At 36.5% G+C, this 17,304-nt stretch overlaps 2 protein-coding genes across 4 annotated transcripts in view; both read right to left on the reverse strand.

The window, feature by feature from the left end:
• Positions 1 to 4,745, reverse strand: part of LOC128020972 (RNA-binding protein Musashi homolog 2) — a 154,282-nt gene extending 149,537 nt beyond the window's left edge. The window contains exons 1-4 of one of the 2 annotated variants that reach the window (XM_052607816.1): positions 4,557 to 4,745; positions 4,270 to 4,310; positions 3,877 to 3,958; positions 2,092 to 2,176 (exon numbers count right to left, since the gene is read on the reverse strand). In XM_052607816.1, the coding sequence (XP_052463776.1) occupies positions 2,092 to 2,176; positions 3,877 to 3,958; positions 4,270 to 4,310; positions 4,557 to 4,618 (270 nt within the window). In that variant the 5' untranslated portion in view covers positions 4,619 to 4,745. The remainder of the gene's footprint in view (positions 1 to 2,091; positions 2,177 to 3,876; positions 3,959 to 4,269; positions 4,311 to 4,556) is intronic. The other variant, XM_052607818.1, reaches the window with a different exon arrangement.
• Positions 4,746 to 15,057: 10,312 nt separating this feature from the next.
• LOC128020982 (neurofibromin) overlaps positions 15,058 to 17,304 on the reverse strand; it is a 55,536-nt gene continuing 53,289 nt past the window's right edge. For both annotated transcript variants that reach the window (XM_052607825.1, XM_052607824.1), the window contains one exon: positions 15,058 to 16,883. In XM_052607825.1, the coding sequence (XP_052463785.1) occupies positions 16,741 to 16,883 (143 nt within the window). In that variant the 3' untranslated portion in view covers positions 15,058 to 16,740. The remainder of the gene's footprint in view (positions 16,884 to 17,304) is intronic.

Below are 17,304 nucleotides of genomic sequence, written 5' to 3' on the forward strand. Positions count from 1 at the left end.
AACAGTCCTTCGACGGATGTCGATGACGTAGCATCCTCGAAATACTGGCTTCCGAGGATCCTTCCTTGACATTGAGAAACACCTGGGTCCTGGAGTGCCATGTCCTGCAGAGTTTAGCTCCAACCCTAATTAAACACACCTGAACCAGCTAATCAAAGTCTTACTAGGCATTGTGTTGAGGCAAGTTGGAGCTAAACTACCAGCATGATATCGGCCCTCTAGGACCGAGTTTGGAGACCCCTGCTATAGAGGAATGCAAGTTTATTATATAAAGACATGTAAAGGAAAATATCAAATCCATTCATATCCATGAGTCTCAGGTGACTGTGAAAGAAAAGAAAGTAAAAATCCAGGTGACCCCCAGTTATCTTTGAGTCATTTCCAAGATAAACAAGGACAAGCTATGCTATATTATGTAGTACGTTTTAAAGTATACATCATTTACACATACATACATATTTTACAGGGCCTAAAACTAACTTTTTGCCAGACTTGCCAATGTCCCGGTGACTTAAGGAAATTCACAGGGCAGAAATAATTTTAACCAACCATTGTAAAATCATCAATTTTACATATTAGCAAAAAAACTTACCAAAAAAAAAAAAACACCATCCTTGATACCACTTTCAATACCTGCTAAAACTACTAACTTAATTACAAAATAAATTAAATAGGCTACATTTTAAGACTAGTAAATAGTCAGTTGTAAAATAAGAGCAAATCAAATACAAGTAATAGCACAAAATAGCCTACTATACAAAAGACACAAATGGAAAAGATTCATTTCAGGCATGTCTAACTGTGATTTTCAGGTAGCCTACAGAAATTCAATAAATTATGCTAATCAAATAACACTAGTCTTTATATATTTTTTAAAGTTCAAGAGCAGTGAGTGATTGGTTTTTTCTTTGTCCGGTTTTCTTTAAAAATCTTTTTAAAAACGCAGACCTCAGCAGGATTTTGGGAATTCTGTGTCTATCACTTTAATACCATGTCTACACGGCAGCAGCTTGAAATTGTCGACACTGGATGCTACAAAGCGCCATTGCAAATTGCTTGGACTATTTCAGAAATAGAATGGGGAATTAGTTTACTTTTGTGGATTTGCCGTGTCGCACTGAGCCACATCCTGTCTAGACAATATCATTAATTGTAATGGGTTCTATTGTCGTTTGATACATAGCGTCGCACGCAGTTTATGTCCGGTTTCTTTGTTCCAGCTGTTCATGTTCACTTAACCAACTACTTTACTAGGATACTCACCTAGACAGCCATTTTTGACATCTAATTTTGTGTGAATTTGTCCACGCAGTTTATGTCCGGTTTCTTTGTTCCAGCTGTTCATGTTCACTTAACCAACTACTTTACTAGGATACTCACCTAGACAGCCATTTTTGACATCTAATTTTGTGTGAATTTGTCCATTCAAACACAGGAAGTAAGCAAAGCTCAAGAAACTGGGGCTTTGGTCAGGTTGGGGCTTTGGATGTTTAAACTTCCCACACAGTGTGTGAGTAACACGTGTCCTTTCGTGTGTTCTAGCTCTTGAATATTTACATTGCAAAGGCTTAAACTTTAGTGATGAAGCTGCACTGACCAGTCACCTGTACAGAGCATCGTTCACATTTGTTCAGGTTTATGTTCTCACAACATTGCCATCTGGCGACAGACACATTTTCATATACTCGCCAAAGCTGGTTTTTACTTGCATTTGGTGCTTGGCGGGTGTTAATTTTAAGCCCTGTAAATATAATGTATATAGCACATATACAATGTCAACAAATCATAAGATTTACAATGCAGCTCAGGCTTTGTATGGCAAGTCAAGTGGCAGTTCCGATCTCTTTCATACTGGCCCTGAGCCATCCACATTGTTAAGCCTAATATGCAAGCACGTAAAACTCTCAGTCGACTCAAGCCAAAAAAAAAAAAGCACACTTTTTTTTAATAAAGATACAGGAAATAAACAGAGATGAGAAAGGAAATGAAAGACTCAGTGGAAAAGAACTTCATCTGAATGACATCTGTTTCAATGCACATGCTTCTATTCTCACAGTTAACAGAAACCAAACGTTATGAAGTGATACATACCGTCTTGGAGTCTAATTCATGGTGTGGTTGCTCTAAGACTTTATCTACACTGGAAACATCTGCAAACGTGATAAAGCCAAACCCTCTGTGGAACAAAAACACAAAACACAGTGAAGGTCAGGAGATAACTCCACAGAAGAGGCAGAAAAATTGTCATGGCATACAAAGCACTCTTGTATATTTGCTGATACACTCAGTGAAGGCAGGGGTGTTGCAATCATTATGACAACTTCTCAAAAATTTCCACTTGTTGAGAGATAATCACAACTTTTTAATGCTTTAGTGTGTCACTGCTACATTTTTACACACATTTTTCTTATGCCCTTGAATAAAGCATAGATATATAATATACATGCAATATAAAAACACAATGAAACACAGAGTGCACAGGTAAAAAATATAATAAACACTGTCCGGAAATATTGGTCAGTCATTTATACCACATCGGATATTTTTTACAGGAGAAGTGAACTTTAAAGCCCACTAAAACCTAAATTTAAAGACTATTACTATAGATGATAAAGAGATTAAATATTCTATTGTAATTTAAATATTCATATTTGACATTAACTGATAGAATTAAGTTCAAGAAATTCTTCAGCACCCACTCAAACAAAACCAACATTCTTCTTTGCTAATCCAGATTTCTCTCATTTTTAGGCCCTTATAGTCCCTCGTGCATGTCTTTTTTTTCTCAGTGAAATTGGGTAAAGTTCACGAATAGTGTTTTGAGCACAATGAATTCAGTTAATGTTTTTAGATGAGATTCATTGGGTTCTTAGCCTGGTTTAAAAGGAGGTCAAGTGACGGCATTGCTTAGAAGCTCATGTTGACAAAGAAAAAGTTATATTTATGGTTTATACATAATCAGGGTATTCACTGCATCTCTTTATGATGTCACTCCAGTACTACAAATATTCCATCTTTTCAAAAATACAGAATATTGCTAAAAAAAATAAAAAAATAAATACTAAATACCAAACAAATTTTTTAATGCATTTGGCAGACGCTTTTATCCAAAGTGACTTACAGTGCATTCAGGCTATCAATTTTTATCTATCATGTGTTCCCGGGGAATCGAACCCCCAACCTTGCGCTTGATAGGCAAAGCCCTACCAATTGAGCTACAGGAACATTTATAAATCTTATAATTTTACATTTTCAGTACTTTGCGACTTTCATCAACAATTAAAAAAAAAAAATGTATATTATATATATATATATATATATATATATATATATATATATATATATATATATATATATATATATATATATATATATATATATATTATATTATATATATAGCAAACGTTTTAATGCAACTTATACAGCGTCAGACAGTAGCAATATATCCCAAATACTAAACTCAAAGACTGACCATTCAGTTGGTTCCAAACAAAAAAGGGGGCCAGTACGAAACATCTGCATTTACTACAGAACATAATATCTCTCATGCCTTGTCTTTACATATTTCAAAATATAACAAGAGTGCTTATATGGTTTGTGGTCATATAGGGTCACCTCACCAATATAACTGTCAATTATGTAGAAAACACAAAAGACAGATATAACGTTACAGCTATTACACAATGTGTTTATGTGTGTGTAACGTTACAGACCTACAGACAGACAAACACAGATAGACCCTTCATAGATCGCTTCTTACAGCACAGTCCTCTTAGCTCAATGTCAATGAATCAGCTTGATATCCTGTTCTTCTTGATCTGCCCTTATCGCAATGTAAAACAGCAGAATAAAGACAGAGAAAGCACGTGTGTTTACCTGGAGCGTTTGGTAGTGGGGTCGCGCATCACCATACATTCTCTGATCTCCCCGAATTTACTGAAATAGTCTCTAAGGCTGTCTGAACACAAACACAAGGACACAAGAGGGTTACGTCGTGTCTCCAGTGCAAGAGAGCGACGCGATTAAACCTGCACGCTGCCGTTATAATCAACGAAGGTCGCGCGCTTCACACTTCGGTGATTATAATGAGAGCGTTCAAGTTTGGTCTCGGCGCTCGTGTTTTTTTTAAGTGTCAGATGACTGGAAATCACAATAACCTTGTGTGCAATGACACACATACAAACACCAAACATCTCTCAGCCACGGATAAATATAAAGCAAAACAACTCTAAAAAACAAACAAACAAAAAAACAAGAAATTCGCCTTACCTGGTGAGGTTTGCCAGCTGAGGCCACCGATAAACATTTTACTGTAGGAAGAAAACATGTTATAAGTGACTCCAGTTGTCAAAACGTCCATTTTCCGTTTAAATACCTCATATAGAGCGATAAAGAGCTTGAGCTGTGGTCTGGCTGAAATGAGCCGTTAGAAATGACCTGTCAATCAAAACATCAGCAGAACTGCGCGAGAAAGGACACGCGCTCGCTCGCGCAGAAAACAGAATCAAACTCCAGACACACAGACGGGAGCGCGCGCACTCATCCTGTCTTCTTACCCCGGGTCGTGTTGCGAATCATTCGGGCTTCCGGAGGTGAGTTGACTCGAGTCCGCTTCCATAGCTCAAAGCCCAACCAACTCCAAACACACGCATACAAACACACACGGGCACTGCAGCCCCAACTCAAGGATTATTACCAAAGCGAGAGCTCTGGCGTCACACGTGGGATCTGCGCGCAGCTCCCGCCCCTCTCTCAGGAGAGGGCGTGGTCGAAAATGTCCAACCAATCCGGCGGAGATATGCGCCTACCTATCAAATAAAACCACTCCCTCTGTTGGTTGGCAGCGTTTGACAGGAACCACGAGAGTACATTCAGTACTTCAGTGAGCTCTTTAATCCCTAGAAAGTTTACATTTGCGCCACCTTCCGAAGAAATGCAACCAAAAGGCGTTTTGAAATATGAAATTAGTGTTTAAAACTAAAATCAAGCACTGTAGACTAATCCTGACTGAAATAAGATCTAGTTTTTCTTTGTGGCAAAATCATATTCTGTCTTGTTTCATTGTAGTTTGACTTATTATTGGTGGCAATGTCATAAATCCCCAGAAAAAAATCAGTAATTAGTAAAAGCAAGATATAAGAAGATAGATTACTTAGTAAGATATATTATAGATCCGGTCTGTTTGGCTTTAAATTGTCTTAAAGGTTGCAAAGTCCTTGTATTATTTTGGCATCTTTCAGGAGACAATATTATCATCTTTAACAAAAACTAAAAACAAACCAAAAAAAAAAAAAACTGTCATTAGTTGAAATAAAAATAACATAACTTAAACTAATTTTAATTCAGCTACTTGCCAGAATAACTGTACCAAAATAACTAAATTAACTAAAATAACTAAAAGCTAATAATAATAATAAAGTATATAACCATATGTGGAACGGACAACAAAATGGCTAAAACTTTAACTTAAATGAAAATAGAATAAAATATAATTCAAGATATTAACAAATAATATATAATAGTATATCAATGATACTAAAACAACACATTGTATGAAACACTTGGAATGCTTGTTTTTCTTATACAATATGGATTTTCCAGTGATTTATATTGTTTTTGTAGCTACTTAATAATATTTTTTATCCATAAACATAACACTAGGCATCTTTTGATATGTCTGTTAATTGTCCTGTCCACACATGCCGGTTATGTATTTCAGAGCCTTTCGCTGCTTTGCTGAGTGAGCATGCAGAATGGATAGATCAGTGTTAGTGTGACATCTGCTGACTTCATTGATATGGAAATGCTCTAATAGGAAGTTTGTCAAATGACTGCACCTCTAGTTTCACAGAACCAGATCACTGTGGAAAACAAGAGCACTGATTCCCACTGCCAAAGCAGAACTCTTTAACTGGCCAATAATATCTTGCCTTACTTATAGTAAACGCATAGATCATGCTGCTAATGTTCTAATAAACGTTCTCAAACCAAAAGCAGTCCAGAAACGCAGTCTTAAATTTGTTCCAACTCTGATATGTGGTGTTAAAATGACTTCTATTGATAAAGAGTACACTGTGGAGAGTTTTATATATTTGGAAATGTAGTGTTTCCTGTATCAAGAAAAGTAAGTTGCATCATGTTATATGAACCCAAACTGTGAGGGAGACCCAAAGTAACAGCAGCATCTGTATTTGATTAATGAGTGGATCTTATACTTACTGAAAGTCTCATTTTTTAATGCTCTGCATCTGTTAGCTGCCTAACAGATCAGTGTCAGAGGATAATAAACATTCATCAGGCTACTCTGGAAATGAGAGGATTTTCTGCTAGTGAAATAAAAATCTCAGTGTTAAGTCAGGAGAATATGAGAGTGCACGTGCAACAGATTCAGCAGTTACATTTCACACACAATATTATTTGAAAAATGTCAATTATCAACTAATATCCTCACCTTTAAAAATTAACACTGTTTTCGAGACCTACTAGTAACAAGCCATTCAAACCTTTACTCAGAGAGACATCTGTTGGCCAGATGTAGCAGGTGCATGTCGTTTTTTTTTCCAAGTCGGACACTTTTTTAACTATTAAGAAGATACTGTTTCATACTTAATAAATCAGACATGGGCTAAAACAACTGTCATTATTGCTATGGAAGTTGGTACTCGTTTAAAATCAGCGATAAACCATGCATTAAAAGTTGATATGGAGCCACATATGGAGAGATTTATTGTGTCCTTTTCCCCCAGCAACTCTTAGCTTTTGTTTTGTAGAATATGCTGTGATGCAGGTTTTTCAGGGAAGCGTTCACAAAAAAAAAAGCTTGTTTTTTCAAAAATTATAAACTTCTTTTTAGAGCCTATAAGCAGTTTATAAAGTTTTAAGCAGTATATTGATTGTAATTTAAGGCAAAGTCAGCATAAGCACACAAGACAGAAAAGCACACCATGTGTGCGATATCCACAGATCTTTTACTTCAACAGCAGTGAGGATGTTTGGCAGCGTCAGCATGAGAGTACAGAGCACTGAACCGTACAAGTTCATTTCAGCAGGGGATCATAATGCTCTTCACTGCTGAGTTCTTTAAAGCTTTACATTCAGAGAGTATAACACCATTCCCACCCTTGTCTTACAGAAAAGAAACAAAATACAAAGACCGAGAGAAGAACAAATATTTCTAAACGGAGAACAAAAAAATACTGCAAAAAACCTTTATACTTCAATATCAAAATACCTGAGCATAACACAACCTATCAAACCATCAGCATTCAAGAGCAAATCTTAGAGAGCTGTACAATATCAGCAGGTGTTCACGTAAACAGCTTTGGTTTACTCTGCAATGCATTCTGGGGCAATAACTTAATTCAGTTATTTAAATAACATCAAATAGTGTAATATTAACCATTTAAAGAAAATTCTTCAAAAATTTGGTTTCCAACATAATCTTCATACAACAAACAAATATACAGAGAGTGGAATATTTGATTTACAGAGCAAAAGGGTGATCAAGAGAGGAGAAGCAAAAAGCTGTGCCATCACTGCATCTCAAACCAGGCGCAAAACCCCCGTTCAGCCAGTAATCTGTTCACCAGAACCACCTGCAGACCCACAAAGCACAGAAGTAACACTTATAGCTGAAATGTAAGGATCTAATAAATAAAAATGAGACATACACACCTCGTCTTCTGTCTGTTTCCACATGTGCACCAGAGGAAGGCCATCATGACTGCCTGTCACCTGACCATAAACAAGAATAAATCAACATAAATCAGATTTCTTACAGAAAAACAAATGAAAATATTCCTCAGAGCTGTTTTAGATTAAACAGTGAAGAGCTGATGAAACATTTGCAAGCTGATGAAAAAAGCTAGTAATAATTACAATTACATTTAAAAAATACTTTGTTCAGCTGCATGTCATGTGAGCATGAATTGACTGTGAACATTCAAAGGTATTGTAAAATTACTGTATTAATTTGAAGTAAATATTTTAGGTCAAAGGGCTGACAAATAAAGTTTGAGAACCTCAAATCTCAAGAAGCATTCAATACTGTGTGATTAATTAATGTATTGGAAAAACTGGAAAGACAAACGTGTTTGTTTGTTATAACCTTGATGGTTAAGGCCATATTTGCAGTTAATTCCTTTAGCGCTGTTTTGGCCTCCAGGGAAAACTCCTCCTCTCCTATCATAGCAAAAAAAAAAAAGGCTTTTTGTTTTTTAGCATAATTCGGTATCTATGATTTATTTGTCAGATTTTTTTACAAAATGAACAAAGAATAATAACAAATATGTATTACAAAACTGACTTAATTGAACAGTTCAATGTTTAACCTGGCAAAGGAGTGATATTGTCCAACAGAACCTCTGCTGCCTGGAAAGGCAATGTTACAAAGTCTGACCTGTGAAAACAATCTCCAAATATCAGAATGAACTCATGCCAAAACAATTACAGATAAACAATCAAACCAAACTTAAGCCACCTGACCTGATCTGCCTGAGGGTGGCGCTGTTCACACTGTCATAACCTCCATCATCTACATATCTGATGTGAGCCAGTCCAGACTCTCTGTCATACTGGATGACCTGGGCTCTCTGCCAGCCACTTCCTGTTACCGGAGCAGCACAGACCACCCCCACTGACAGAGACAGACAGAAAACAGACAGCCTTCCTCAAACTAGATGACAAGAAATCCACATTATTTTGAGAAATGACTACATTGCCTCCATGAAACCGAATTATAATTTGTCCTGCCAAATTTTGAGCAACATGTCATAACATTTAGGAAATATACTATCAATGATTATGTCTGTCTTTGTGTGTGTGTGTGTGTGTGTATACTGTACATGTTCAAAATTTTGTAGTCAGTAATTAAAAAAATTAAATAAACGAATACTATTCAGTAAATATGAATTAAATTGATAAAAAGTGACAGCAAATACATTTTTAAATATTATTGATGATTTCGATTTCGAAATTGATTTCTATATTATACTAACACCGTAATATATTACCTTTTAAAAAATATATAAAAAAATCATTATCATATTACTGTTTTTATAAATATTTTTGCTGTTTTGTCAAATCAATGCAGTCTTGGTGAGCATAGGACATTTTATTTTGAAACATTTTTCAGCAACATCCTAGGATCCACTTCATGAAGTCGATTGCTACATTCTTAAAATTGAGTTATTCTCATTTACTGGTATTCTAAAATATGGGAAATGGTAACAATAAAGAAATTTAAAGTACTTTTTAAAGTCATGCCAATAAAGCTGTGCTTATTCTTAAAGAGAGAGAAAGAGCAAATTAAGCAAAACCATAACACGCTATGTTAAAGACAGAGGTTGTGTTGTTATTTGCTAAATTAATACCTGTAAATGTGAATATAAAACCTACAGTCTCCACACTATGATCTATGTGTGTAAGTAAAGGTCTATATACCTTCGACAGGGATGGGCAGGCTGGGACATCCTGGCTGAGAATAGCAGAGCTGCATGTGCTGTATAAGTGTGGAAAGTGCTTGATAAGATGGATGCTTGTGCTGCTGAACAAACAGATGATGACCCGCCTCTACCCGTGAAACCATCACCTCCACAAACACATCCTGAGGCAGCAGCAGCTACAGAGACAACAGATCAACGCCGCTTTTAAAACTTCCACCTCAAGACACATCACATCAGGATATGTAATGTCTTCAAAGTAGCATCATATTTGACGATGTTTCTTAAATTTAGATTTGTTCACACAAAGCTATTGCACAATATGAGAAAACTTGCTAAGTCACGAGTTGTGATGCTTTCGTGATGTTTTGGTGTTCTAAAGTAGTAGGTCATATGAATTTGTGATGGATTTATATGATTTGATTTTAAGGGTCCTCACCCAGGATGTGATGGGCAGGCAGGGCAGGGGAACACAGTTAGTCAGATCCAGATCTTTGAACTTCTTCCTGATGAGTGAGAGAGCATCATCCACCTGCTGCTGTGTGCCTGGATGAACAAACACAGACCTGAATTCAGCACTAGGCTTCTGGATAGAGTGAGATACCCGTCGTCATCATGGGAGAACTCACCCTGAATGTGGCAGATTTGAATCTCCTGAGTGAACGGCAGTATGGAGACATAGATCTTTGCTCCAGAGCTCTGCTATAGGAAGTTCATGAACTTCCCCTGCTTCCCAATCAATCGACCAACTAGATGCTGTAAAGACAGCTCTTGTTTTAAATCTTAAACACACACACACACACACAAAGTATGCAGGCCTCTACATGCCCAGTAACTTAAGCTTTCTGTAGTCTAATTCAACAAGATCATGTATCTTTTCGGCTGTGGTGCATCTCTGAACACATTCATACAGTCTTATAATGGGCTAATGTTCTATTAATATCCATATGTGGGTGTGTCTGTGGGCGGGGCTCACCGCTGGTACCTCTATGTCCCAGAGAATGATGGGTGGGGTTGGAGGTGGAGCCAAGCTGCTCACCTGAGTGGCAGCACTAATGCAGCTTTTAACATCTGAACCTGGAGACGGGATCCATGTGAGTGTCACACACAGACATTTTTACTGCTTTGTGATTGATGCATATAAATTCCGACTTTATATAGATGCCAAAAAATAAAATGCATAAATTAACAGGCCTACAAAAAAATTCAAAAGCCAGTTAATTCATTTAAAATGGTAATAATTAAACAGGAGGATAACTGCATGAGTTTGGAAAATAATTGTTTCATGCACCTCTCAAGGCCTCATCCTCTCCCTCTGTCACTCCAAGCATGCTGGGAGTCATTTTGCTCTCAATGCTGACTGTGTCTGCTTCTTTAGGGTTCATCAAAAACCCTTGGCCCTCTTCAGACAACTCTCTGGTGAGCCCTTCTACACCGGGGGCATCCTCTGAAAAGCAGGAACCACAGCCAGAATCATCTCCAACAGAAGCTCCTAAATTGCTGAGTAGTTTTTCCCTGAACGACCCCACGTCCTGAAGGGATACTCTGCTGTCGTCATCAACGCTGAATGATTCTAGAGCAGCATATAGGAATCCACCCTCTGGAGGTTTTGAAATACTAGGAAGCTCGTGTGGTTCACTGGGTTCCTGGGTTTTCCAGTCCTCTGCTGCGGCGTCTATGACCTGTTGGACCAGAACAGAGCTGATCTTCTCAATGTTCTCCTGGTTCAGGCCTCTATCAGGGGAGAGATCAGACAGGCTGCTGCCATCATGACTGTCCAAGCTTACAGGACCTGACTGTTGTTCAGTTAAAGTGTGAGAGTCGATGGGAAGGCAGTTTGAAGACAGACAAAGCGGATCAGACTCAAGCCAGGAGTCATCTTCACTAACTTCTCCACAGTCTGGATGACCTTCACCAGCAATGTTGTCCTTTTCTTGCTCAGTTACGAGAGTCTCAGGGAAACGAACAGATACTTCTCCTTCCGGCTCGGGTCGAACTCCCTTAGTAAGGCCTATTTTGGATATGGTGCTAGTAAGAGTTTTGATTTCAGAGGAACTCGAGACTATGTGGTCCATGTTCAGGTCACTGTAAGAGAAGAAAACAGAAAGAGTCCAGTGTTTGCCTTCACTCTGGAAAAAGCAAATCGGTCTGTTTTTTTCAAAAGTGAATTACTTAGTAAAGTTTCAACATAAACCAAGATTTGGAAACATTACTCCCACTGGTAAATGGATGATTTATTATGTACTACACGAGATGAATTAGATATTTCATTAATATTTTATGTTATTCATATTTTAATTGTAAAAAAACAAAGTGGACTCCTTAGCATCATTTAATTACGACTTCCCGTGGGTCAAGTTTACAACTCAGATGACACGTATTTGTAGAGAAGACTAATATAAGAATATATTAGCACCTAAATCTGTGGCTAACCAAGTATGCAACCTTTAAACACAAGACACAACTCACGTGTGGTCTGCACTACTGACCTTTCCCTCAAAATACTGGAGTCAGCAGGGGAGGGGTCAACGGGGCTGCTGCGGTCCGAACAACACACGTTCTCTTTAGGCCAGAGAGGAACTGTTGTCCTCCTCCTTCTAAAGCTGTACCAGCACCAGCTCAGCAAAGTCAACACAGAGACCGAGATCAGTGGCCTAAACGACAGCAGCATCCTCTTTCCACTGAGAGAAAGAGAGAGAGAGAGAGAGAGAGGGGTCAGCGAGCCTACATCTACTAAGACCATCCCTAGTCATCTTGGGTGGCACCAGACTGTAAGGAGAGACATCTGAGCTCTGAGAGGGACTGAGTCTTGACACCAACACTTCTGCAATAGAAGACTGAACCAGAGCAATCTCATTAACAGCTCAAATATCCCAGCAACACATAATCGACAAACCTGACGCTGTTAAATACAGCTGTCACCATGACATTCACCAAACATCTTTATTTCTGGCCACCCATGAGTATCAGTATCATTTTTAAAGCGTTAACAATTTAACTCAATATGAGGTTGATGTCAAGCTTAAATTTATGTGTATGTGGAGAAAAATAAAAAGAGGAATTTCAATATAGTGGCATATCCCAATATAGGTCAAAATACACTGAAAAAAACTTCTGATCCCTAAACAAACTTTTTTACTGTATCGGTGAAAATAAAGCCATGGCAGCAAAGAGAAGTAGCTTTTGCAAAAAACAAAAATGTGTCAATAATTTATCTTCCGTATACAAGGACAAACATGAATCTTAATACCAAACTGACTCTTCAAAACTTCTTATGTTGTTTAATAAACTGCATTTTTATTGAATTGCAGTTAAATGAGTTGGACTAATGACATGCAGCCATCAAATTCAGAGGAGAAATCTGTTCAATTAAACGAAGCAGTCCTCTGTGATTTTAATTATTTGACAAATGGTCTTCACTACACTATGATCCCATTTGAGTAATGAGATTACCTTCATGGGGTCAAAACGTGGATGAAGTCAATTTTGGTATTAATGTGAAAACATGTTAAAAAACCAAATGATGCATTTAACTAATCAACACATGCGCCACCGAACAAACAAATCAGAACGAGATCTTCAATTTATATAATTGCTCGAGCTTGTTCTTGATATCTTTCTGCTCACCTTGAGGTTCAGCAGCGTTGGCGTGTGCGTGACGTCACGGGAGCGTACGCGTGCTCGTGACAGCTATCATCAGAAATCAGTCACTCCTCGTGACTTTGCCACAGTGAGGGATGCCATCCCCAGTGAAGAAATTACACTTAAAAAAAACTCAGTTTATTCTTTACCTTCTTGTGTTTCTTTGACACATCTCTTTGAAACAGCAATAGGAAAGATTTGCCTTTTGTCCAGTCCCTCTTTCAGGAATAGAAAGATTAGGCAGCTATTCTTAAAGACATAATTACCATCCCTTATGTAATATTTTATTGGAGTAATTCTTTTGAAGGTATTCCTAAGAAAGTGTGGTCCTTCCCTAAAAAATATTTAAGTACTAATAAGGTTAAAGAGATATATTTTAAGTTACTACACTGATTTTACCCTGTCAAACTTTTATCTTAAAAATATATTTCCTAAGATGGATCTCCTCTGCTCGTTTTGAGGAGTGGAAGATGAGTCTAGTATGCTATGTCATCTTTTTTGGGGATTGTGTCCATATAGCTACCTTTTGGTCTCTCTATCTTTTTTCTTTCTTTGGTGTTTAAGGTTGTCTTATTTGGATTTTTTTATATACATAATTGTGCAATTTTGTCTGTTAAAACTCTATTTCTTATTTTTCTGTAAAGACCTGAAATGTTATTTGGAGACAATTTGGTGTCAAAGCCTTAAAATCTTATACGCTGTGCACAAAGTATAATATTTAGGTCTATGCTTTATAATGTGCTATTGACTAGCCTTTGAGAGGGTGGGATTTAGCAGTTTACTTTTTTTTCACTCTCTCTCTCTCTCTCTCTCTCTCTCTCTCTCTCTCTCTCTCTCTCTCTCTCTCTCTCTCCTTCTTCTTCTTGTTCTCAAACTTTATTTATTTAAATTTATATTTCCCCTGGCTTAATGAGTTTTTTTATTATTAAAAAAAAATAAAAATTAAGAATTAAATTTATGCATTTAGCAGACGCTTTTACCCCCCCCCCCCCCCAACCCCGACCGCCCCAAAGAAAAACGACTTACAGTGCATTCAGACTTTTAATTTTTACCTATCATATGAACCCCCCCAACCTTGCGCAATGCTCTACCAATTGAGCTACAGTAACACTATTATTATTATTTTTCAAGATCTTTGTATATTGTTTAATTAAAACTATATTTAGGTTTGTTGTTAAAACCTATTTTGAGCTGTAAATTATGTTTTTTGTGTTGAAAAAAAAAGTTATCATTAGCTTGTGATGTAAAATTAAATAACAAAAATAACAACGTGATTATGAACGATTAATTTAAATGTAATTGCAAAAATATTATTTACAACATTTAGTACAAGATTACAATACATAAATAAATAAATAAATAAATAAATACTGTACAACAACCAATCACAGACACAGAGGGAACAATGCTGAACAGGTAAAAACTGTTTTGATTGGTTGATCGAGAAAGGGTGTGGCCTGTTGACAATTGATCTCCTGCTCAAACTGATAGGCGGGAAACAGTCGGACTTGAAACACTCTTGAGATTAATGCGCATCATTAGAAACTAAGGTAAACTTTTGTTGAGCTTAATTAACATTTTAATAACATATATAAACAGAAGAAAATCCTTTATGTAAGTGTTGTATCCTTATGAATGTGTAACAGCATTTTATGCTTCACTCAAGGTAGCACAATATACTGTATCAAGACAGGGTAGCAAGTTATTCATTATTTACAATTTAATTTAAAAATCCCTGTCAAGATTTATTAGGTCAATTTACATGGATTTTACAAGTATTCCAAAAGTACCTATTTATTATTGTTAATTTTTTCCCCCCACTATTTTATTTTTAATAAAATGTGTATAGATCCATGTACTTAAAAAAAAACAGATCAAGAATCTAGTCTTTCAATGTGATTCATCTAGATATAAAGTGTGACCTTTTTACCAGCAACATCGAAACAAGTTTTAAGACAAACCAGAATAAACCAACTGGACAGAAATGGACTTTATTAGTGTTACATATGTAAATATGAAATCAGATGATAACAATAATGTATTATGAAGAGGGTCCAGAGGAAACAAAGATTTTGATCTACAGTGCAACCCTCAATATTTCCTCCATGTTATTGACATAATGCAGTGAACATGTTTGATTGACAGTAATTCATATTTTATGTTGTACATATTCAGTAACGGACTGCTTTACAAAAAAGCAAAATAATACAATGTCATAGTCACTTGTATTTACAGTGTAGTAAATATACTTTTCTATTTTTACACAAAAAATATTTACAGAGTTGAAGCTCTCAGCATAAAAAAAGAAAAAAAAAAAGAGAACAATTATGTAACATTTGCATAACCTCAAGTGCCGAAAGAGAAAAAAACTCTAGTGTTTGAAACATCCAACAATCTCGGCCATTACATTAAGTCATGTTCAACCCTTGACCTTTCTCATGTTAAGACATACCAATATGAAAACGATTAGGAGAACAGAAGAAAATAAAATTGACCCCAGTCCCACATACACAGATTTCAGAGTCAAAATGGCACCACTGTATAAGGGGTAATGATAAAAGATTTCAAGCATGGATTTAATTTGAGAGGAAAATAAAACAAATAGGCAAACATCAGCACACAGGACATAACATTTACTGTATATGACCAGTAAATAAAGCCTGTTGTAGTCCAACAAACTCAAAACTGGATGGTATCCAGAATGGTAAAGGAAAAGCAAAAGTAAGTCAACTTTGAAAAGAGCATAAGAATTGACCATAAGAAAGCAAGTTTTTTTCAATCACTTTTCTGTTCCAGAGGCCATATCATAGTGAAACCCAATGAGATCTTTGCTGTCTTCCTTTTTTTTGTTTTTTTTGATCCGAATGTTTTTTCAGCTGACAGCTGATTGTTATATTTCCGGCAAAACTGTTTTTTATATATGCTAAATTAAAATTAAATCTTTAAACTTTCCCCTCTAATTCAAAACTGACGGATCATAACCACCACAAGAGCTTCAATATATTGAGAAATAAAAGCAAAAAATTCAGAAATTCACACAAAGTAATTTGGAAAAGTAAGTGGTGTCTTGGACAGGGATCATAGATTAGATGAACCAGCAACCCAACTCTTCTCTCACAAATATTTCCTCCTTGTACTATAAAATGTAAAGTCCATTAAAGGTTAATTCTTGCAGTACTGCATTGACAATTGTACATTTTTGTTTCAGGGTACAGCTCACATATCAAGGAAACAAAATCATTCATTCCCTAAAAAGAAATGACCACTAAAGATCCAAGTAAATAAAATCAAATACATCTGAACAAAAAGAATGGCACTTGGTTAATACTTTCATCTGTTAAATTTAAGACAGAAATTAGTGCTTTTAAACAATGCATGTGATTCAAAAGTAAAAATAACCAAGTTAATATTCTGCACAAACCAAACCAAAAACTTATTGGACTTCCTCCCATCATACTTGGGCAAACAGTGACTGGTTTAAAAACAGGCGTTCAGTTTTTTTTTTTTAATTCCTGGCAAGCACGGCTGAACAGTTTCAAGATAACCTAAAGATAACTGTAAATGGGGTGTTTAGCAGAAGAGAAGAGAAACTGCATAAAATGCAGCGCAATGCATGTCAGAGGACCAGCAGGGGCTACACCCTGCTGTGCTGTAGGTCTCATACAATCTTTTTGATACTAGGTCTTTTAAAGCTGCCGGTGCTGCGTTGTTTCTGGACCTGGCTGGCTGAACCGTGGCGTGTGCGTCCGCTAGCTGCCAGCCCCGTGGTGGGGGATAGATCCACCTTCTCTTTATCTATTCCTGCTCAAAGCAAAAAAACATACATGCATAATTATACAAAGCTACAAACAAACAAAATGATTTTCTGAAGTGTCAAGATATATAGCCTATATTTTAACATTAATTTAAAGCTTTAAATTGTACAAGTTAAATTTAAGAGTGAATGAATTTTCAGTCATACTGTACAGACCAACAAGATATAAAAAGATATGCAAAAGCACACACAAAAGGCGGCAAAGTTGTTGCTACAAACAGAGGCGGAGTGCACAGTACTTTCTACTATAAGGGAAAACAAAAGATTTAGAGCATACACTATATGCATTTCACAATCAATCAATCAATCAATCAAGTAATCAAACTTTATTTATAAAGGTCTTTGACACCTGGGCTGCGTTCAGCCCCGACAAAACGTTGCACAACAATTTTTAAACAGAAACGGTGA

This window comes from Carassius gibelio, chromosome A10 (assembly GCF_023724105.1).
Source record: "Carassius gibelio isolate Cgi1373 ecotype wild population from Czech Republic chromosome A10, carGib1.2-hapl.c, whole genome shotgun sequence".
Lineage (NCBI taxonomy): Eukaryota > Metazoa > Chordata > Actinopteri > Cypriniformes > Cyprinidae > Carassius > Carassius gibelio.